Source organism: Balaenoptera borealis (assembly GCF_965194805.1).
Source record: "Balaenoptera borealis genome assembly, chromosome: 3".
Taxonomy (NCBI): Eukaryota; Metazoa; Chordata; class Mammalia; order Artiodactyla; family Balaenopteridae; genus Balaenoptera; species Balaenoptera borealis.
The window spans coordinates 39893046-39918206 of NC_138866.1; the positions used below are offsets into that span (position 1 = coordinate 39893046).

At 34.0% G+C, this 25161-nt stretch overlaps 1 protein-coding gene across 7 annotated transcripts in view; it reads right to left on the reverse strand.

The window, feature by feature from the left end:
- SLC38A6 (solute carrier family 38 member 6) overlaps nucleotides 1–25161 on the reverse strand; it is an 80714-nt gene that overhangs the window by 40687 nt on the left and 14866 nt on the right. For all 7 annotated transcript variants that reach the window (XM_082386619.1, XM_082386618.1, XM_082386615.1 and 4 more), the window contains exons 4-6: nucleotides 20937–20989; nucleotides 17714–17753; nucleotides 7310–7388 (exon numbers count right to left, since the gene is read on the reverse strand). In XM_082386619.1, the coding sequence (XP_082242745.1) occupies nucleotides 7310–7388; nucleotides 17714–17753; nucleotides 20937–20989 (172 nt within the window). The remainder of the gene's footprint in view (nucleotides 1–7309; nucleotides 7389–17713; nucleotides 17754–20936; nucleotides 20990–25161) is intronic.

Genomic DNA, 25161 nt, shown 5'->3' on the forward strand with positions numbered 1-25161 from the left:
TAAATGTAAGACCTGAAACTATAAAACTTATAGAAGAAAACACAAGGAAAAAGCTTCTTGACATTGGTCATGGCAACAGTTTTTTTTAAATATGACACCAAAAGCACAAGCAACAAAAGCAAAAATAAAAGGAACTATATCAAAATAAAAAGCTTCCGTACAGCAAAAGAAACAATCAACAAAATGAAAAGGCAATCTACGGAATGGAAGAAAATATTTCCAAATCATATATCTGATAAGAGACTAATATTCAAAATACATAAAGAACTCACACAGTTCAATAGCAAAAAATCAAGCAATCTAATTTTAAAATGGGCAGAGGAAATAGACATTTTTTTTCTCCAAAGAAGATATATGAATGGCCAACAGGTATGTGAAAAGATGATCAACATCTCTAATCATCAGGGAAATACAAATCAAAAGCACAATGAAATATCACCTCACACCTGTTAGTATAGGTATCATCAAAAAGACAAGAGAGGGTCTTCCCTGGCAGTCCAGTAGTTAAGACTTCGCCTTCCAATACAGGGGGTGCGGGTTTGATCCCTGGTCAGGGAGCTAAGATCCCACATGCCTCCTGGCCAAAAAACCAAAATATAAAACAGAAGCAATATTGTAACAAATTCAATAAAGACTTTAAAAATGATCCACATCAAAAAAAAAACTTAAAAAAAAAAAGACAAGAGATTACAAGTATTGACAAGGATATGGAGAAAAGGGAAGCCTTATGCACTGTTGGTGGGAATGTGAATTGGTTCAGTCACTATGGAAGACAGTATGTTGGTTCCTCAAAAAATTAAAAACAGAACTACCATATGATTGGTCCAACAATCCCACTTCTGGGCATACATCTAAAGGAAATTAAAACAGGATATCAAAAAGATATCTGTACTCCCATGTTTATTGCAGCATTATTCACAATAGCCAAGATATGGAAACAACCTAAGTGTCTGTCAATGGATGAATCGATAAAGAAGATGTGGTGCATACACGCACACACAATGGAATATTATTCAGTCATGAGAAAGAAAGAAATTTTGCCATTTGTGATAACATCAATAGACCAGCGTAAGCATTATGCTAAGTGAGATAAGTCAGACGGAAAAAGACAAATACTGTATATCACATATTTGTGGAATCTAAAAAAGCTGAACTTGTAGAAACAGAGTAGAATGGTGGTTAGCAGGGGCTGGTGGGTAGGGGAACTGAGGAGATGTTGATCAAATGGTACAAACTTGCAGATAGAGGATGAATAAGTTCTGGGAATCTAATGCAAAGCAATGTGATTATGGTTAACATAACTATTTTATATACTTGGAAGTTGCTGAGAGACTGGATGTTAAATGTTCTCACTACAGAAAAGAAATGATAAGTACACAAGGGAATGGAGGTATTAGCTAACACTACAGTGATAATCATACCACAGTACATAAGTGTATCAAATCTACACGTTGGACACCTTAAACTTAAACAATGTTGTTACATGTAAATATCTCACTTTAAAAAAAAAAAAAAAGGAAAGAAAGAAAAGGTTTTCCTCTACATGGGCTTCAGCCCATGGCTTCTAACACAAACTTTATGATTCACTGTGTCTCTTTTACACCTTGGTGTATGAAGAAGTCCTCTTTAATGTATCTTTAAAATGTACTACTGGACTTCCCTGGGTGTGCGATTTCGATCCCTGGTCAGGGAACTAAGATCCCGCACGCCACGCAGTGCAGCCAAAAAAATAAAAAAAGATACACGATAAAAGGTACTGTTGGGTGCTGACAACTTCCTCTTTAACAGAACAAGAGAAGGAGCAACGGCAGAAGCCACACCGTGAGCACGGCTCACCCTCCTCCACCCTAACTCATGCCTTTAGGAAATGCATGTGCCAGAAACTAAAGCCTACACGTAAGTATTTCTAGCTAATGGGCCTGCATTTGCGCATGCCCCTCAAGTCCTGGTATGCAGGAGGTTCTAAGAGCGTGCAGAGATTACAAATACAACATGACACTCCTCGGCGTATTCATCTTCTAATCACTCTTGAATACATATGAAAATGGGAACTTCAAAATAACCCTCACTGGGGAACACCTGGCAACTAAATTTCTGAAGCTGGCAAAAAGCCCAGGGCTCTATGCCTGAAATCTCCTTCCTTCTGGGACCCAAAACAGACTCAGACAGTTGCAGCGCAAGGAGAAAAAAAAGGCCCAGAGGCGCACCAAAGTAGATTCCATCTGTTAATTCTGCTGTCCCTGCTGTCACGAAGGGAGAGCTGGGCAAAGGGAGCACGTTAATCCTCAGGACCAAAGACTCTTTTCTCCTGTATAAGAATCTTAGGAACACTTTGAAATCCTGAACTTTATAACATACACTATTATATACTTTATAACTTTATAATTTCAGATCACAATTCACTCATGTCCGTAGAAGCCATATGACTGCCCAGAGCACTGGGCGCCAGAAGATAACTTCACCTCCTCCCAGCAGTTAACTCAGAATCACAGAGTTATGGAATGTTAGAGCTAGAAGGGACCTCAGAGATCATCTGGTTCAACAACTTCATTCTATGTCTGCAAAATCAGCAAAAGGATGATGATGATCTTAGTAATAGAAGCAATGGAAATACTCTCTATTCTTCAATAGTCACTCTGGAATTTATGGTATTTTTTCAGGTATTGCCTCATTTTTCTCAAGATTGTGATTTCTTTACACTGTCTTCACAGGATTAAACTTTTAATTCCTAATATTAAAAAGAACTATTGCAAAAAATAATTTCTCTGTCCCTGGTTTGGCTACTGGTCAATATTAATCATTTCTTATCTTTATTAAGTTATCTTAATACAGGCAATTATAAATACAATGCTTTTCTTTACCATTCATCAAAAATAAAGGCAATACAGTAAGGAACGGTAAAGTTAGTTTAAATTTCATGTGCATGTCACAGTCAACTGAATTGTGCTTGGCAATGGATATTTTCCAAGGAACAGAAATGATTAAACTTACAAAATAAAACTCCACCTTGAGAAATACAAGCCAGTACAAAGAAATTGCAAAAGCACATTTTATAACTCAAGATTTTAGAAGAATATGCTAGCCTGAAAATTTTTCCTAAGTGGGGGAAAAAAGAGTTATCTAACAAAACCCCTATTTTCCTACTGTGATCTATTGTAAATATACACTCTCTTCAAGCCAAAAGAATTAGAGTAAAAAGTTTTATACTTCCTGGAAAACTTGTTTGATCTGTGGATTTAATCCTATATGATAAAAATGTTCCAAGTATGAAATATAGAGTATAGATCCTTAGCTGTATTGCAAATGCTTCGGCATGCAGATTTTTTCCCGTATTTTAATGAAAACCAGATTTATTTATAAGTTGCTTTAATTTCATTCTCGAATGGAACAAGAGTATCATATGTTCTGAATTAGGATCTTACTCACATCCCATATCAATTATGTAACTCAAATGCAAGACAACTTAATTGTGTCAATCATATTCCGCTGACAAGATCATTAAATGTTAACAGAGAGCTTCCAACTTTTAACAGCCATAGATTTTTTGAATATAAGTTATTCTATGAAAAATATAGATGCCTCATAAAAATTTGGTATCAGTATTATAGCTTCTGACTTCTAATAATAATTTTTGAAATTAGGATATTATGAAAATAGTTTCTTCTTGATAACATCTTCATAAAGGTTTATTTTTCACAAAGGTACATCAAATCTCACGGATAACACAGATAATAAGCACAACAGAAAATTCTTAACTGCAATGCATTGTAATTCAAACCCTCAAAGTATATCAATATCAGATTAATCTCACAGAAGAAATATTGCTCTGTAACTCTACCTAGAAATAAACTGCCCAGATAGTTAAATCAATTACCATAACATTTGTGTCTTAATTATTTTACAGCATTAAGGTTTAAAGACTAATGATTTAACTGCATTCTAACCAATTAATATAATTAGTCACTTACTAACGCTTTTCAAAACTTTGAAGTCCAAAATAAGTGAATACACATTACATTTAAAACAAGACGAGGCTGTTAAAAAGATGTGCAATTTTAAAACATCCTAACAGAGATGATGTAAACTGGCCACAGTATTTTGAAGCATACAGTTGTAAAAATTCATTTCTGACATGTAAAAATAACATTTTTATCAATTTTCTACTAATATGAATAAGACGGAGTTAATTTTTATTTGTTTCTTTAAACAAATCAGAGAAAAAAAAACCAATAAAGTAAATGACAACTGATTTAAAATGAACCTATGGTAAAAGTATCACTTTTAGAAAAAGAAGACCTAAGTTTTAATAGTTCTGTCACATACTACCTTAATTATTTCTAAAACTTTATGTGTATTTTTGTCCTTGTGATATATGACAATAAAAAAGAAAATAAACAGAAGTCACCAAATTCAGGACCAAGAAAAAGGAGAACACATGTGACAACTAGTAGGATTAACATAGTTTATGCAAGACATGCAAATATGACTCTGACCTTCCTGGCAGTCAGAGCAAATAGGGAAGAACTACCTTTATATAGTTATTATTACTGGAATTCCTTCTTTTTTTTTTTTTTTTGAGGTATAACTGACATACGACATTACGGAGTTGCTTAATTCTCCACATTTACACTATGCTATCAGCTTACAAAAGCCTGTATATTTATAATATCTTATTTGGTCATCTCAACAACTTTGTTAAGAAGGCAGTACTGGCACCACCATTGTGCCAGATGAAGAAACCTCGGGCCCAAAATTAAATTATATGGCCAAAAGAAGTTAAATTAATTTCTTGAGGTTACTGAATATGAAATGGAGAGAATTTACTCGTAGTCTAACATTCTTTATTTCACCTCTTATTGCCTTGAGTTCTTAGCCCTAAATTATAAAAGAAATTTATTGCGTAGAATTAAAAAAACATTTTTTTTTATACAGCAGGTTCTTGTTATCTATTTTATACATATTAGTGTATATATGTCAATCCCAATCTCCCAATTCATCCCACCACGACCCTGCTCCCTGCCGCTTTCCCCCCTTGGTGTCCATACGTTTGTTCTTTGCATAGAACTTTTTGAGAATAGAAGTTGTCCTCAATATTTTTACAGCAAATACAAAAGCAAACTTTACATAGGTATGTCATTTAGCAACTATTTATCAAAATAAGAGCAAAAAACTTAAAAGTAACTAGATAAAGCTATAGATAAAATAAAAAACAAGGTAGCTGTATCAGATGTGATAATGAATGTGGAAACCTATACAAAGTGCTATACAAAGGCACAATATCTTCCAATGATGAAAAATCATTAAGGACTTCTACTTACCTTTTTTCAATCACATATTCTTGATGGTTCCTATTCAGATTTAAACTATACCATATTTTCCTTATAAATATGTATTTGCAGTTGTCTAAGTAGAATTCTTTCATGGAAGCCAACTTGTAAAATCTAAAACTCAATTTTGAAAACTTGCCCGGCAGTCCAGAACAAGTTCAAATATTGGAGCAAAACAACCAAACATTTAAATCTAAAAGTCTGACGGGTTTTAGTGTTGTGGTTTAGAAACTATATATAATAATTTGATGACAATTAAAAGGATTCATTTAGCCTTTTCAAGTTTATTTTTCTAAAAATTTCATGTTATACGTAGTAAAAGGAAAAGTATAATTAATCTGGGTTTTTTCCGCCATAAAAAAGAGATGAGTCAATAGTCTTTAGAACCCAGTATATTTTTTTTAACATCTTTATTGGAGTATAATTGCTTTACAATGTTGTGTTAGTTTCTGCTGTATAACAAAGTGAATCAGGTATATGTATACACATATCCCCATATCCCCTCCCTCTTGCGTCTCCCTCCCACCCTCCCTATCCCACCCCTCTAGGTGGTCACAAAGTACTGAGCTGATCTCCCTGTGCTATGCAGCTGCTTCCCACTAGCTATCTGTTTTACGTTTGGTAGTGTATGTATGTCCATGCCACTCTCTCACTTCCTCCCAGCTTACCCTTCCCCCTCCCTGTGTCCTCAAGTCCATTCTCTACATCTGTGTCTTTATTCCTGTCCTGCCCCTAGGTTCTTCAGAACCTTTTTTTTTTTTTTAAGATTCCATGTATATGTGTTAGCATACGGTATTTGTTTTTCTCTTCCTGACTTACTTCACCCTGTATGACAGCCTCTAGGTCCCTCCACCTCACTACAAATAACTCAATTCCGTTTCTTTTTATGGCTGAGTAATATTCCATTGTATATATGTGCCACATCTTTATCCATTCATCTGTTGATGGACACTTAGGTTGCATCCATGTCCTGGCTATTGTAAATAGAGCTACAATGAACATTTTGGTACATGACTCTTTTTGAATTATGGTTTTCTCAGGGTATATGCCCAGTAGTGGGATTGCTGGGTCATATGGTAGTTCTATTTTTAGTTTTTTAAGGAACCTCCATGCTGTTCTCCATAGTGGCTGTATCAATTTACATTCCCACCAACAACGCAAGAGGGTTCCCTTTTCTCCACACCCTCTCCAGCATTTATTGTTTGTAGATTTTTTGACAATGGCCATTCTGACTGATGTGAGGTGATACCTCATTGTAGTTTTGATTTGCCTTTCTCTAATGATTAGCAATGTTGAGCATCCTTTCATGTGTTTGTTGGCAATCTGTATATCTTCTTTGGAAAAATGTCTATTTAGGTCTTCTGCCCATTTTTGGATTGGGTTGTTTGTTTTTTTGATATTGAGCTGCCCAGTATTTTTAAAATAAGAAAGGAGAAGGGCAGTGTAACATGGTTTAGTATTGTTTATAATATTGTTAAACAACAGGAAATGAAACAAATTTTTTCTAATAATGCTTTATAACAGGATCTTACACAAGTATGTTGTAATGTTATCACTCTGATTTATCTTTATCACTATTGTTCGCTGAAAAGTGGCAGCGGTATTATCCACTCCCCTCCTCTAAGACCTTTACTGTCAGTGCTTTCTGCCTGCCCCCTTCCCCCACCCAATCTTTCATATCCAGAAATTTCTCCTTTACTCTTCTCCAAGAGCTAGATCATACCTGTCCTGCCCTTTCATGCCCCCATGGAATGCAAGAATTACACTGGCGCACCAGAGGGTTCACAGCGCCGTGCTCTGCACATAATGGAACATCACCAGACATCTGCAGAGTGTTTTCTTCTCTACTATTACTCTGCCTCTGCCTAATTTGTAAGTGTCTTGAGGGCAGGGGCTACATTTATTTTACTTCCCACAAGGGCTTAATATATATTTATTGAATTAATAAATGAATGGATATAATGTGAAGTATCTTTTCTTACCCATTATGGTCTCCAGACAAAAATTCTGAAATAGCAGCAGGAAGCTCTGTTTTAATAATTAAAAGATAAGATGACATAGCTGCAAACAGAATAAAAAGAGTTCCTATTAGAATTCTATAATTTTTACCCATTTAAAGAACAATCTATCCAGAAATACGGATGTCCATTTGGGCTATGACAGCATGTGGAAGATTAATTCTTACTGCACTATCCTCAAAGATAGATATATACCAGGAATGGAGATAAATAACTTTGTAGAGAAGAATAATTGGTAAGCTCATTAGGTATCTTTTGTTTCCTTTCAAGTCCAAGGCAAACGATTTAGGTAAAAGAAAGGGTCTTGATTATAGGCCACTTATAAATGAAATTTTGCTTGAAATTTGGCCAAAACTCTTAATGTTATTCCCCTGTCCAAGGCATTAGTGGTTAGTCTAGCAATATTTGATATAGATACAGGAGATAAATAAGTATAGCTAATAAGTTTGATTACTTGTTCTTTCTTACTAGAGAGAGACCTCCCCCCAGAAGTCTCACTGCCTCTCTCTCCTTTTCTCTGCCACTGTCCTCCCACACACATTTTTGGACACGTTATTATAAAACAATAACAAAATGCACAGTGAGTTACATTTTAAGTTGTCCTCTAAAACAGATGAGAAAAGATTCAATTGCAACTATTAAGCATATTAAAGAGACAAAGCTTATAACTTTTATTCCATTTTATTAACAGGGCTCATCTGTATTATGCAATCAAAACCTGAAGCTAGCATTATTTCTCACATTCTATCAGACAGGATCCAAGAACTTCTATAGCATTTTAATAATGATTCTATTTCTTGTATAACTATAAAAAAAACCCACATCTTATTAACCTTCTATCATATACTAGGAAATGTTTAATATGGTTACAGAATACAGAACTCATTTATATGTAAATACTTGAGTTTAAACTTAAATGCTTAAGTATATAGAAACTCAGATGATTTAGAGTCAGTTTAACAGAGTAATAATCTCTGTTTCCCCCAGAGATTAAGTATATATTAAAAAAGAGCCAACAAGAATATGTCCATGAAGAATAGAGTGTACTCTGTGTGCATGTTAATTTTATTACTTATTTATATTTCAGGAAACATTTCACTTTCTCCTTGTACCTACAAAAACTAAGAACACAAATGAATGCCAAGCCTGAATGGCAAAAATCTGGGGAAAAACTGATTAAAAGGCTCAAAGAGTTTAAGAAGAAGAATGTATGTTTCTCAATAAACATATTTAAAAGTAGCTGAACTTCACAATTATTACAGTGTTGTGTGACCACTCGACCCTGGGGAAAAAAAAAGCATATATACTAGTTTGTGTATAAATTTACATGAAGATAGGCAACGCTTACATATACAAACACATACACTCTTTTTTTTTTTTTTTTTGGTAAAACAACATGTACTTATGGCAAAGTAAAATTTAGAACAGTTAAGCAAATAGTCACTTCTCTGCAATGAAAATATACATATTCACATTTTCCAGTTTATGACTATTTCTTTTTTCCCAGCAGAAGTACAGCTGTTGAAATAAAGCCTTTTCCTCAGCAGAAGTACAGTACATTTCTCCAAACTCTCTGTAAGTTATGGGACATTACAATTAATTGTAAGTGAAAAGATATTCTAAGTCGTTCATATTCTCATAAGGAAAAATGCTACCAATTTGGTACAGAACAGAAGGAAGGTTTAGATTAACCTTCTCCACTAAAGGATTTGGGGGTCTTTGTTTATAATACTTTATCTATTCCAAAGAATCATACACATATGGTGTGATGATGAAAATCATGAACTGAATATTCTGAAACTGGCCTAGAGCTACTTAAATATATCTTCCAAGGGAAAAAAATAAAAAAGTACTTGAAAACAAGGAATGCAGACTTCCTACACAATGTAATTTATTATCTGCCCATCAGTCTTTCTTGCTTGGATTAATCCAATACCACATGCTTTTCTAAAGTTTCAGACATTCATCTCTTTCAGTAATTTTCTATTATTTCTTTTAGATCTTTAGTTGTAAAAAGCTTCAATGAATATGAGATCATATTTCTTCCTAATATACAATCTGTCATTCTTCCCAGAATTTCTATTAGCCCCTGGCTAATCATTTGATCACTTTTATCCTCTGTTGTAGCCTTAACTCTTTGGTTTTCAAATGGGAGTCCTATTTCATTAGATTCCAGTCTGAAGAATCATGTATATTTCAAGAAATATGAACTCACCAAACATATGTTTCTCTCTCAGAAAAAAAGATCTCAGCATACAAGATATAAATATAATGAAACATGTAAAATACTGCTTCTTAGAGAATGCTGGTGTTTGTTTTAAGAGCTACAAAACCACAGAGCTCATGATGGGGAAAAACTCCACTGATTAAGCAAGCAAAACAAAGAAAGACACTATCCTTTTCACTGTCTAGATTATTTTTTCCTAACCACAAGAAAACTTTCATGCAAGGACTAGCACCTTAACATATTATATGTAGTACAGAGAGAAGCAAACAAAAATTACTGAATATACATTAAGTTAGGAATACATCTTAGATTTACATAAAAAGAACAGTCAGCTCAATAAAATAAAGTGGAAAAGTTTTAAAGATATAAATTCAATAGGAATGCTCATATATCCATTGTTTTTAACCCAAAGGTTCACTAGCTCCAAAAGCTGCTTGCCACACCTTTCATCTCATGTCTTCTATTAATAGCATAAGGAAGTGTTTAAGGACTTATCTTAGAGACAGGTCAAAAGCAAGAACTTGTAAATGATTTTTGCTGACATCGATACACAGTATAGACTCCTAATACAAGACACACCATGTTGTCCTTTAAATTAATAGCTGTAACAGGGTCATCCACAAGAGCCATGGTTATAGCTAAGTGGTTCTGGCCTTCATACCACCAAAGCCAGAATTAGGGCTAGAAGACATACCTTGGTGACAGGTATTCAACCATTACAAATCATTTAGTTTCACCATATTAACTAAATAGGTATTCTTTTCTCCTTCATTTTAAACATAACAAATAGAACTCATTTAATAGAAACTGCCCTGGGAGGGAAATAAAAAATCTGTCAACTTAATCGAAACACAGAAGTTGAAAGAATTCTTTAAAAACCATGTGGAGAAGCAACTGTTCTATTAAGAAATGACTAAAATAGGGTAACATTTGATTAGGCAATAGCAAATAGTAAGGTATTAATATTGGTTGATCTAATCCTAAAGAGAAACACATGAGTTGGGAGCATGGAGGCTGAGGGGAGAGATGTCAAAAACACAAAAGGGAAAAGTGCTCTGGAGGAGAAGAACTATAAGAACAGTGAACATCTGGGGGCTTAGTATGCCTATTCTAAGTGATTCGTAAGTTATTTTCTCATTTAAAGTTAAGTTTAAATTTATTTCCTCACCACCAACCTGTGAGGTAGACACTTATTTCACAGGTGAGGAAATGGAGGCACAAAGAGTTAACTTGCCCAAGCTAGTGATGGTGGAAGCAGCCCATCTGGCTTGAGAAATCTGCACTGTTAACTGTTACATTATGAGAAAGTGCAGAGAAGCAAAGTGGAGAAGAAATCCACCACAGGAAAAAAAAATAAGAAAATTCTATCAAAAGGACCACTCCCCAGCATTATTCTTTTTTTTTCCATCACCATTTAAACAACAAATTGCTTCTGAATGCTGAGTTTAGCAGTTGGGTTCAAAGAAAATAAAGAATTTCTACAACACAGAACATTAGTTAGAAGCGTTAAAAACACTTATAATGTTCACTTCACTTTGAGATGTATTTTCATTTCAGTTTGTAGCTGGTTTGGTAAAGTGTTTAGTCAAGATTCCTCAGATAGGCTACGGAGTTTCATGATAGGACTACTGCATTTACCACTATGATTCTATTGCATCTACAGCTATTACTGTAGTTCAGAAGAGAAAGTGTCCTGTTCTCACATATTTGAGATATTAACACTACACTGAAATTGAAAAAAATTAATACAAAAACCAATTCTTCTTCCCACAAACCCTGTACTCTCATAGGTTACTTTTCCCAGGACTCCTTAAAAAAAAAAAAAGACAAAGCTTCAATTGGAGTGTGGACCTAAGAAACCATTAGTTTACAAAAATAATTTATCCTTTTTGTTAAACACTTAAAAACACGTATGAAGATAAGATTATGTAGATCTATTTTTAAAACAGAATTAGGCTTTCAGCACTTGGAAGAAGTTCAGCAACTTCTTGAAGGATTAGTCAGCCAGTTCTAAACAGATGTACTATGGGAGGAAATAATAAGTTTGCCTTTCCTTCTAAGAGAGATTCAGTTTTACTTCAAACATGTTTTTAGTCATGGACAGCAACTGGTTTATTCTATTTAATGTGTCTTATTAACCTGGTGTTCCTACTAAATGTCCAAATGCCACTTAAAGTATATCTCCATTCAAAATAATACACAACACAATCTCTCTCGTTTTTAAAAAGGACTTTTTAAAAAACTCTGAAAACAAGGTCATTTCCCTAATTTGTGCACAAATGGAAATCAAAAATATATGGAGGAACTTTTCCCCCCATAACCCTAGGAAAATATATATCTTTGTTTTACTATTTATCAAGATCTTAAACTTGAATAAAAACTGACCAGAATATTTACTATTCTGAGAACCCTATAATTAAACTTCAATTAACAACTGTTACTAAGAAATACATTATTTTCAAAACCTTTTTAAAGTGACATGTAACCCGCAAATTTTGTCAAAGGAAGGACTTGTAAGAAAGACTCCCCTTCCAAATTTCCTTTATTTCTCCTATTCTAAGACAGTGCTTTCTAGAATTTCTGGACAATACTATTCAGGCCTCAAAAAAGCCGCAGTTTGACTACAGATGAGCTGACCAGCAGATGGCGTTGTAACAGCACTCCCAATCCCTGTATCCCAGGAGATGGTACAAACCAGTAATTCTAAAAGACTTCAGTTATCTTACCAAAAAAAAAAAAATATACACACACACACACACATATATATATTTCAGTAAGAAAGTAAAGCCAAAGGGTTTCTAACTTAATATTAAATCACGATTTTGAAAAATACTGAGAATTTGAAATTTTTATAGTTCTCAACTGAGAATGATCTTATTTATACCTTTCTGCTTATGAGATTTAGAAACTGTGCTACTTGACCACATAAAAGGGCTGCTGAGTTTCTCTTAAAACTTAGATACCCAAACTGAGGCGTTAATCAAGTCTGCTGGAGTAGGTCTGTGGGATCTCTGCCAGGCTGGAAAATCTGGGTCATTCTAGCAATTTCAGGAGGTTTCAGTAAGTCTACTAATGTTTAGGGTTCCCCTTTCACAATATGGAACAGTGACTCAATCTTTATTCTCCTTTAAAGAACTAAGGAAAGAAGATGCTATCCATAGTGGTCCTTCATATTTTAAAAGAGCAAAATAAGAATTTAACGTACTCCTAGGAGCCACTCACCTTGCGTTTTGAGTTGAGCAAGATATGAAACCAGAAATGACATCAATTAACTTCACTTTTATCACGTACTCATCAAAGTTAACAGGACTTTCAACTTGACTGAAGATGATTTGAGGTTTACTGCTTGATTTCTAGGGATATTTTAGCCAACTGTGTGGTCTATCTCAGGAGTTCAAACACTTGTGAAACTACTTACCTTGGTTTTTAGGAAAAGAATCTCATAATGCAACACAATTAGAGGAACTACGTGGAAACTACCTGTACTTATTTGCTATTACAGTTCTTAATCCTTTAACTTGTAGTCCACTAAATTCAAACTCTCAGCCAGAGTTCTCTTCCCTCTAACAGCGTTAAATATTAAAACTCCCAGATGCTTCTTTTCTGACTTTATGTCCAAGAAACAATGACTCTCAGCAAATGCCCCTCCGGTGCCTGAGGCATCGGGCAGCTGGGGGCTCTCTGGCTCTGGCTCTGGCCTATTTTGGGCCCCTAATTTATCAGTGTTGGGAGGCAATCAGGAATTGCTTCTAAGCAGTATTTTACTACGTGGCTCTCCATTTTCTAAAGGTAATGGTTTCCATAACCCTAGAAAAAGAGTGCTAAATTTAGTGAGTCACATTTTTTTCTATTATAAAGTTTAGAGATTTTTCAAAGACAGTAGATTTTTCCAATCTATTTGTTAGACCACACTAGTGCCCTGTGACTAATACTTAGTGTGTGATTGTACTGGGGAAAAAAGGTTTTCTGTGAAGTTCTGACAGTCGATTTTTCCCTAAAGAAACCATATGCTCACTTATGCATTTTGTGTGGTCTTCTCTTGCCAGTTGATCTTCCTTTTTTAAAGGAATACCAAACCAGGTCACTGGCTTTTCCTTCTCTCCCTCCTTCTCTTATTCCTTACTTTCTTCCTATAATAAATAAGATTTATTAAACACCTACTAAGTGCTAGGTACTTAAGAACATAAATGAATGAGCAAAATTACTTAGATATATGGAATACAAAGATGTAGGGAATAAACTGAGTCTTACTAAAAGATCCATGTAACAAATATTGATCAAGGACAATTCATGATCATCTTGCTTCTAAAGGCCCCTGTTTCATTTTTCTCATCAGGGGCATAGAATCCCAAGAAAACTGAGAAATGTTTAAATGTTACAAAGAATAAAAGAGTTAGGAAGCATTAATCTACGACATGATTATCCAACCTGAAAGCAGAAGATTTTAAAATACTTTATCTATTTTACATATATAAGATCTAACTCTCCTCAATATTTTCAACCTTTTAATTTTTATATAATTCTAAACTATAAACCACTCTATGGGCTTTCAAGTTTCTTTCTATCATTTATACAGTATATATAAAATTGTCTCCTTGAAGCAAAATCTTAGGCTTCTAAATAGAATTTTTTTAAATTGTCTCATTCATTCAACAAATATTATTTATTGAGTTCCTCTACCAGAAACTAGGTCACGTTCTGAAAACACATAGTTCCTGTCCCCAAGGAGTTTTAAAAATCCTCAACATTTAATCTTTTCATAGCTTTTCAAGCATTTACTATATCAGAGCAGAAAGAACAAAGCCTTTAGAAGTAGACCAAGTGAGATTTGAGTCCTGGCTGTATTAAGGGGTAAAGGTAAGCGAGTCATTTATCCCTTCTGAGCACTGATTTCGACCTCTGTAAAACGAGGATAGTATCATCTACCCTGAAGAGCTGTTGTAAGTATAATTAAAGTGTCTAGGAGGAGGCTTGACCTAAAGACAATCTATTATATTATTTTTCATTTCTAAACAACCACTGAAAAACTCCAACCATTTATACTAATAGTGAATATACTATCTTTCAAAAATGCTATCTGAACTATATTATATATGCAGATAGGCATGTAAGAAGTGCAAACATTTAATCTGATGCTATACACTTCATATCATCTTATAAATATCCAATGTATTTCCAATTAACAAAGAGAAAAGTCAAAATCCATTTTGAAAGAATAACATTAAATAAGTCATATGCACAACATATTAAAGATCCTCCCAAATAAGTATGCTGTTTCTTCTCAAGCATACATGGCTTAGCGCTGTTAAGGGCTTCCACAGACCTAGCTTAGATTAATCAAGAAATTACCTTGTAAGCCTGGAATTCCTAGATTTTAACATCAGAGGCTCAGCAGCTGCCCTAAAGGGTAGTTCTAAGAACTGAGACTCTCCTTTCTGAAAAAGAATAGCATCCATGAAAGCTTTTAGAGCAATAGTTTCTGACTTGTTAAAGATACCTAAGAAAAGACCAAATCATCTTTTGAACGAAGCATAACCCTCCCACAAAACTTTCCTGTAATAAAAATATTTTAATGCTCTGAAGGAATTAACATGCCTATCAAAGTGCTAAATTAGAATGTGACTTTTGTGGTAAGAAGGGACCTTAAGCTTCGTGCTTTTCCCATCCTACCCCCAGCAATTTAACAAAGAGGAAACTGAAGCTGAGAGGAATTTTCCCAACACACATGGCTACCCAATGGCAGAGACTGGAGCAGACAGAATTCAACATATCTGACTTCCAACCCAGTGTTCTGCTCAGAAGAGCAAGTTTCCAAGTCTACTATAATAAAGGAATGATTATATGCACATCTTGCTAAGACAAAAGAAAAAAAAGCTCCGAAAATACGTTTCAGTTATTATTTAGTGGGCTCTCAATAAATAAACTTTTAACCAATGTGAAGAAAATCATGAGGACATTATTCTAAAAATGGAATAAGCATTACCAGCTTTTCTGAATTTGAGGGACATTAAAAATTTCTGTGATTGCTTCTAAGTCACTTTTTAAGAAAAGTTTCTGAAACAAAGCAAGCAAGCAAATCAACAAACAGAGTTGGAATAACTGATGATTTATCTGCCACCAAATGCAGGAATTCTTTCTAGAACATTCTGACAACTGACCAACCAGCTCTGTTTGAATGTTTTCAGGGATACAGAGCTTTTTCAAAGGAGTGTAAGCCATCTCCATTATCACATAGCTTAGCATTCCAAATGAAACCAGACCGGCTTCACTGTAGATTTCTACACATTAGAACCAGTTCTGCCCTCCAGAACCATACTAAATTAGTCTAGTATCTTTCTATATTTCATGTTCAGCTTTTCAAATATTTAAAGCTAGTGATCAGTCTAGAAGTCCCCTTTTCTTCTTGATAAATATAGCTGGAATATTAAAAAGTACTTGGAAATAGCACATATAAATCATATTCAGCTCCATTAAGCTTTAAAAAAAGGTTTATCCAGTTCCAAGTATTGTGCTAGGTTCTGGGACTACAAAGAGAAATGAGACATAATCCTTGCCTTAGAGGAGCTGACAATATAGTGGGGAAGTAAAAGCATATACAGAGATAACTTCAACCTAATAACAGCAAGTGCTAAAATAGAGTCATGTACAATAACAGTTGCACACCAGATTAGGGAACAAGGAAGAGATCAGGGTGAAGGATACAGAGAATACAACAGCAGGCATTTTGCCAGTCACAAATTTAGATCCAAAGTCCTGGGTTGAAAACTCTACATAAAATAAACAATAGTTAACCCTAATCCAAACAAAATGTGCTTGATGGTTCTTACTAATCATATAGAGAGGAAAATAAGGGATTGAAAATATCAAAACATACTTTCACATTAGCGACATTACAAGTGCACATTTAAGCAATACGTATTTGCTAAAATAAAGCATTCCAAAGTAGATCTTAAAATCAATGATATTATATAGATTCATTAGGTAAGAGACTGGTTACTGACTGCTAATGTGAAGAGTGAAGTGTGTGTTACAAGGAAATTATTTGGTACGACATCCAAGAAAGCATTCTTCTCCTTCAATAATATTTTTTTTTGCCCTGAAAATTCAAAGAATTAAAACATGAATGTTCAGGATTTCCAAAACAATGGCAAATACAATTTATTGTTGGAATGTTAATTTTTTCCTTGACCAAGAAACTCATTAAAGATGGAATTTTGTTGAACAATACTTAAAGTGAAATAGCTCAGATCTCGAGTATCAGTTAAACTTTATTAAAGCTGTCATCTTTAAATTATTTTGAACTGTCACAGATAAGAAATAAGATTAAAATTTCCTCTGACCATACCTTCTTGAATAAGATCCAAAGTGCCTATCAACCTTCTCTGTGTATTTAACCTTAAAGTAAAAGTATTTATTTAGCACTCCAGTCAACGGTAAAAGAAAATTAAGATATTGTTCAGCATTTGTAACTTCTTTACAACATATACAAACATGATTCCCATAGTATTTTGGATTTAAATGTTTAATACATTTAGTCAATAACTATCAATAATTAAAAGTAATTTTTGTTTCTACACAGTTCTTGATATCAGGATCATTTTTTAATGGGAACAAGATGCAAGATAAATGTGAGAATACTTTTCATTTGTCTCAAGTTTGTTTATTTTTTAAACCACGTGGTCATTTTCAATTTCTTGGTTACAAAAGGAGATTGCCTTTCCACACCTGACACTGCCATGGAACACCACTTCCTCTAAAGCAGTATACGCCACTGGGGATGATCAGGACAAAAGTAGAGGGGAAATACTTCAGAATCACCTGGAGAGTTTTTCCAAGCTGTACCTCACCACTATTACAACTACAGAAAGCCCATGCTTTAGAGGTGTGTTGCAGACCTAATAACAAGATTGAAATCAAGAGTTTAGCTGCAACTGAATTTAGAAACTATTGTCCTACAAGAGCTGCTAAAAAGGATTTAAAAAAAAAAAAAAAGAGTAATGAGGACAACACACAGGGCTTCTGAGACACCTTTGTCTACAGAGGTTCAGGTTCCCAGCTAGACCTGTAGTAAGGCAAGAAACCAAAGGAGGAAATCATTTCCATCACACTTACACATAAGCAGTGCACTTTCAATTGCTTACCTCCAATATTCTGAATTATTATGGTGCCTGCTACCACCACCTAAAAAAGAACAAATGTATTCAGAAGATGAAAGGGGAAACAATACAAAAGGATCAGTATTTTATTAAAATCCAATAACTATGACTTAAAAACAGATGCAGACATTGAGTGAAGAGAAGCTGAAAAGAATACAATTTGCCAGCCATTTGTAATATATAAAACTAACAATCATCACATAAAAAGCCTTTCTTCAATAGTTCCATGGTTACTATAAAGAACACTTTTGTAAGTTTTCTTGGCAGTCATTTTTAAACAGTTAAAAGTGTTAAAAAGCTAGTAATCAATGGTTATCAAAGTACCAAAAAACTGAAATTGAATCTATCTGCTCTCATTCTCCCTTTTTTACTGGTTTTCTCACTTTGCTTTGTTAGGTAGACTGAGACAGTTTGAGGTGTGCTGTGTCAATGCCGTACTGCATAGAAGGGAATAATATAGTCTGCAGAGTGTATCAGCTTGGCATACATCAAGCCTTGAACACCCCAGTCGTAGGGATTAATAAAGTCTAGAGCAGAAAACTCTAGAGCCCACATATTCTCACATCTGAAAACTGAAGCAAAATGTTTCAAACTCAATAATATGAAGTGGACTGAGTGCAAGACAACAGGAGGTGGTAAAGAGCGTAATATACTGGAGAAGTCCTCCCGTTTCAAAATGGGGCAGCTGCTGCACAGCTCTGGCCAGTTGCTGACATGTGAGAATGTGAATCCAGTGTACCTCAATCTTCTGCTTTTTCAAGAAAAGTCAGAAATTGAATTCTTTTAAAATGTCATAACTCTTTGTTGGCAATCAGCTAAAAATAAAAAAGATTTGAGCCAAACAAAATATGCCTGAGGACTATGCTCAGCCTGCAGGCTTGCTAACTTGTGATCTTTGATGACATTCCTGGGAAACTCAAGATAGCACTTTATCCATTCCTGGTCATCAGATGTACTCAGGAGAAATGATTAAACATTCTGCTTCCACTTGGGCCTTTCAGTCACTTACATCTTGGTGGATCTGTACCTCCAAAGTATGTTTCGAGCTGACTAGCTATCTAAGATCATTACTACGTGGACTGGGAAGAGATGACCCTTCCTCTCCTAGGAATTCCATCAGTGACACAGCATTTGCCTATCCTGGGAATAAACTAAGTTACTGAGACCTAGAAGCCTTGGGGTCTGGAAAGCAGGGCTAATGATAGACACACTTGGCAAGGTGTCTTTGAATGTGGTAACTGCCACTCTAACATTTTCCAGAAAAATCTTTACATATCAACCCATTTAAAAATTAGTTCCAAAGTGTCACTCACAGTTATTTGTGAAAAGACTTTTTTTGAAATCTTTGTATACTATCTTTCATATGCAATTGATACCTACTGTCAATCACACATGAAATGTGGATTTTTCTAAGAATACACTGCAAAAAGCAATAATATCGGCTTATTGATGACTATCTTCCCATTTTTTGTCTGAATTTCAGCATTTTCGATCTAGAAAGTCAGTGTCTCTTTCTATCAATCTATTGATCTATCGATCTATCGATATTTACAGTGCCTAGCACAGTGCATGGCACATGGTATTTGTTTGACAAGTGCATAAATCCATTTACAAACAATTAAAAATTTTCCTTAAAAAGTGCAAAGCAGTTCAAAAATATTTAATTTTCAGAACAATGTTACCCTATCATATGTCATATCCATATTCATATAATATCTGGAAAGAAGGAAATAGGAAAGTTTCAACCCAACTGTGGAAGTTGAGAGAAAATATTAAACAAACAAACAAACAACTCCTCATTTAGAGTATTCTCTGTCTGTGTATCTGCCTACTAAGAACTGTGTGCATACACTAAAATGATAATGCAACTATTGTAGAGTTTTAGGAAAAGGGGACTCTCAATAATCCATGTTGTTCTTGTAGAGTCTGCTGCTATCCAAGGAATGCAGGAAACACCAATGTGAAATAACAGTGACAATGCTTAGTCATGTTTACAGATTATATTAAATTAATTGGAGAGTTTTCTTATATAAATAACATTTTCTTCTTCTTCCTTGATTAAACTGGATACAGTTAATTGATCATGATTATACCAAACATCCTGATCTTCAAGAAAGAGAAACTGTTTAGATGATTAACAAAAACCTTTACCCTCAAAAGTAACATAGTCTCCATTTAGTTCAAGTTTCAGGCTATTAAGATAAGCTCCAAACCATGAGGTTACATAGTATGATTTAAATCTTCTCTTTTGTGCTTTAAAACCAAAGCTAATTTGAATGTAAATACACATTCCCCCCCACCATTACATAGCTATATCTTTTTCCTCCCAGACTCACTTCTTAGAAGTTAGTTCAGCCATCTACAAATACAGCATCGTTTTATATTAAAAACAAAACAAACAAAAAATACAACAGATTTACAAATGAAAAGAAAAAGTCCTGTTTGGAGCCAACACGTAAATGGGTTTTAGAAGTATGATAGCTCTTCAGAAATAAAAAATTATTAAAGCACTAACAATAATATTTAACTACTGATTACCTGTGGAAGAAGACAGTATTTCCTATACCCATTAAATTAGTTTAGTATGCCTATCACAGATGAATGCCCAATAAATACTGTTGTTATTTCTCTTATTCTAAGGAAGAAAAGTAGTAGATTTTGAGTCTGGAGTCCTATGTAATACTGGCCTAAGTAATTGTAGACAAATAGGCCCCTTCCCTTCTCTGGGCCTTAATTTCCTAACCTATAAATGAGGGGACATCTAGATCATCTTTTAGCACTGTTCAGTTCTTAAATGATATGATCTAATTATCAGTTTTTTTAAACATGCTATAAGTTTAATTCTATGCTTCTGTCTTGTCCTGTCTTCACGAGAATTTACTCAGATAATATAATCAAAATTAATAAGAAAAACTTAAAGCAGGCCATCGTTACTGATTTAAAATTATACAAGTCATTGTTCTCCTTCCTTAGGGTAAAAAACACTAAAAAAATTTAAGTGTTGAATTAAATTTATCAATGCATTTTTAGGAAGGGCATAGAGATGTCTTCTCTTTCTCTTCCTGCTCCCATCATTCTCTTTCTTCACTTTAGTTTCCTTTTATTCCCTTAATTTCTTTCTCTTTTATATACTTGCCTTTTCTAACTGGAAATGGTAGGAAAAATTCCTTTCAGGATTTTGGACACAGCAAGGAGAAAAAAAAATTACCTTTCCAGGTAATCCAAATGCAAAGAGTCCAAGATCTTCATAAGATGTCACAGCTGTTAAGAGAAATTATAACTGTTATTTTTACACAAAACTATTTGTGTGCCAAATCTTACACAAAAGAAAGCTATTCCACTACTACCTGATAGCTATTGGATTGTCACACTAAATTTAAAGCAGAAGTAATGACTTTGGGGGAAACCTGAAAACTTATGATCCATAAAGACAGCGTCCTCTTAGAGTAAGTAGAGCTTAGCAATTACCAAGGTTGTCTAACAACTACCCAGGCTGCATAAATTCAAATAGAATAATTACTCAAGAACAACCCACTTCTCACTAAACAGTACTTGCAGACCACACTGTCCAAATGTAAGTTTTCATTGGCAACAGCTTCTGAAAACTGCCTGTGCAAATAAAACTTGATAAAGTACAAAAGTTGTATCATACTTTCAGAGACATTCACTTTTCCAGGCTACCTAGGATATGATAATGTATTCATGATAGAAACAATACCCTTATCCTGCAATAAGGGTATATATTTTCTTTTTCATCATAAAGAGTATGAAATTACATTTTCATTCCACATGTTCGAGAAGTGTGATCACAGAAAAGATGAAAATTAAATGGCTCATAAAAGAACCAAATGTGTCCTTAGATGATAAAGCTTCATGTCATAACTAGTGATGTCACAGGTAAAAATAAGAGAAGTAAAAACATTTACATACTCCTAAATTTGAAAAGCCCTTAACCTCACAGTGCTTACCCTGAAAACAAAAAAGCAGGTTCGCAGATACTAAGGCTTGCTAATAGCAACACACATTTCCTATTGAGTCAAAGATATGGCTCATCATTTCTTAAAGAAAGTTTTTAATATATACTCTCAAGATATACATAGGTTTCTTTACCACTACATTAACAAAAAACTCCCCTATACTTTCATAAACAAAGTCTACCACGTATGAAAAAATAAGCATTTTGAAAACCACATATGGTCTCTACATGTTATAACTATTACAAAGTCAGAAAGAAAACAGTGAAATGCTAAAAAAATACGTTTAACTTAAGAACAAAAATTGTTAACATTTTAAACTTTTTTAAACTTTATTATCAGAGTAGATAGAAGAATTTCAAAACTTTTTGGATGACACAGCTATTTTTTATTTTACTTTTTTATTTTATTATTTTATTTTTTTGGCCACATCATGTGGCACGCAGGATCTTAGCTCTGCGACCAGGGATCAAACCTGTGCCCCTTGCAGGGGGAGCGTGGAGTCTTAACCACTGGACCACCAGGGGAGTCCCAACATGGCTATTTTTTAAAATGTATTTACATACTGCTCAACAGTGGGCAAGGACAATTTAATTTTGAATTTGGAACATATAATTTGATTATAAGTAGGAACCTTTATGCTTTAACAATGAAAGACATCAATAATAATCTTAGAGAGATAGACTGTAGATATATTTTAGAACATAAAATTAAAAAGCAGAGTTAAAAAATTAAGAACTGGATTTTTTTCCTCCTATGTGAAATGCTGAAATTCTTTTTTTCAAATACACATGTTCTAAAGTGAATGTCAACACAAAAATTAATAATTATTTCAACCAATAAATCTTTACTAGTTTGTCTTCATATTGCTAAATATAATTAAGAGATGATGTTATATAGGGGCACAATTTCTTATATTTAACATTCCAAAGCCTTGGTATATATATTAAACCAGAAAATTCTCTAAATGTTAGCTGCTATCTAATTTGACATTAAGAAGGTAATTTTGTTACATATTATGTGTATGTGAACCAAGTCTCCAGAAGGTCTCTGATCTGTCACTATGAGGCACGAGATTAAAGGAACATCATTGTTCATTTTCAGCATCCCTCTTTCATATTACAGTTGAAAGTGTTTGCTCTTTAAAAAAAACTTTCCTTCCAAGGACTTAAAGCAAGGAGGCTTTTCAGTGTTACATATGGAAATATACCACATAATTTGCTTTTAAAATGATCTATTTGGGGGACTTCCCTGGTGGTCCAGCGGGTAAGACTCCACGCTCCCAATGCAGGGGGCCTGGTTTCGATCCCTGGTCAGGGAACTAGATCCCACATGCATGCCGCAACTAAGATCCCATATGCTGCAACTAAAAGATCCCACATGCTGCAACGAAGATCCCGCGTGCTGCAACTAAAACCCAGCACAGCCTAAATAAATAAATAAATAAATTTTTAAAAATTAAAAAAAAAATTAAATGATCTATTTTTCATTAGGTTCTTAGTCAGGGAGCAAGTTATCAAGATAATACTCTTTAAAAAGTTTGACTAGGATTTGTTTTATTTTTAAATAGCAGAAAACAAGTATAGATTGTATATTAGTAAACGTAAAAAGCAAATAACTTTCCGATAAGCAAAAATAATATTGAAATATTCCAAAAAGAATTGGTATTTCAATTATCTAAATTTAAATAAATTAAACATTTATTCTTAATTTTTAAATTATAATATAACATTTATTACTTCAGAAAATATAATCAAACTAACAGCTTAATGAAGATAGTTGTAACTTCTGACAATAGTGGCATACATTTTAGCAATCTCACATTTGTTCTCTATTATTTTCTAGTTTTATAAAAATATCTTTAAGTACACCAAAGTCCCAAATTCAGAGTGAACAAAGTTTAGACTTTTAAATGGAGACTTACTACTATGTTCAAATCCTAACTCTACCTTTCAAGTCAGCAGGTCTGGCTAGTCATTCAGTTCTGTCACTGTCATCTTACTTCTTTTATGTTGCAAAAATTAGGAGTACTTTTCCATGTCTGAGACATCATTAGTATGAATAATGGCTTCTGGCTTAACTTCGAGGCTTTGCTAAGATAAAATATGTACACAGTCAGTCAAATGCTTTATCTCCACATATTCACTTTTTAATGGTTTTCTGGATCATCTTGACATACAAACCAAAACAACACTAGTGAAATACTTTGAAAATTCTGTTCTACCATTTGGACAATTAAGATGCTGGTAACAGTGTAAATTGGAACTGACTTTGGAATGTAATTTGACCAATGAACCTTGAAAATATTTATAATATTTGACCCCTGGGAGCTTGCATCTTAGGAAATAAGACTAACATCAGAGAAATCATTATATGCAAAGATACTCATTATGCATTATTTACATTGAAAAAAAAGACTACCTAAATGCTCAATAATGGTAAAGTGGTTAAGTAAATTATGGTAGGTATATCTGGTAGAAATAATATGTAGCCATGAAAAACTATGTTTATAATAACATGAAAAATGTCAATATTAAGTGAAAAACATAGGATTTGATTGAATATGATCTATAAAGCAAAACACTCTTTCATATGATCAATGTTTTAATATCTTATTTATAATGTAAAAGATGTTTTGAGAAATATCAAAATGAGATGTGGTGATGACCAGTCACATTAATAGCAAATTCTTACAGAAGAGGAATAACATTAATTATGAAAATTATGAATTTAATTCGGCCTTTTACAGGAATTCATACAAGCAGTACTTGGCACAATCCTTAAATAAATAACTGAAAGCAGTCACTAGCAATCTATTTTAGGAAATTATTTTTTGATATTGAAGAAATCAGTGCTATGGTTTTGAGGGGATGGAAAGGCTGTAAATCTTAATCAAGTAAATTGGGGAAAAATTTCTTCTTTAACGTACCATCAAGGCACACTTTAGTGCTATTTTGGCTAGACCAAGAGTTTGGCCTCCACAGGAATCGTTTGGAAAGCTGCTTCCCATGAAGTAGTGGAATATTTCCAGCTAGTTACTCCAGTGTTCCGTCTGCTTTGCATTTTTTCCTCAATGAAATAGGACAATTAATAAACTCTGGTTACAGTACAAAGCCCAAGTTTCAGCAGCAGCAATATTATCTTTGGAACTGGATTGAGGGACATGAGTTATTCAAATACAGTTCAACTCTCAGAAAGCAGGCCATTTGGAATGCACCCTTATTCTGAAATTCTTTTCTTTCTCATGTTTTCCTTCATTTTCCTCTTGTCTTTTTTCTCTGTAAGAGTGTCATGCAAGCCATTCATTTATTGAACGTCTACTATGCAATTGTATCACCACTTCTGGTCTTTCTTAATATGTATGTAAATGTCAGTTTACCAACTAAATGTGGCATGATTTTAGAGCACCTGATGTAGTAAAAGAAAATAGAATGCTAGAGTAGAAGGAACATTCACCTT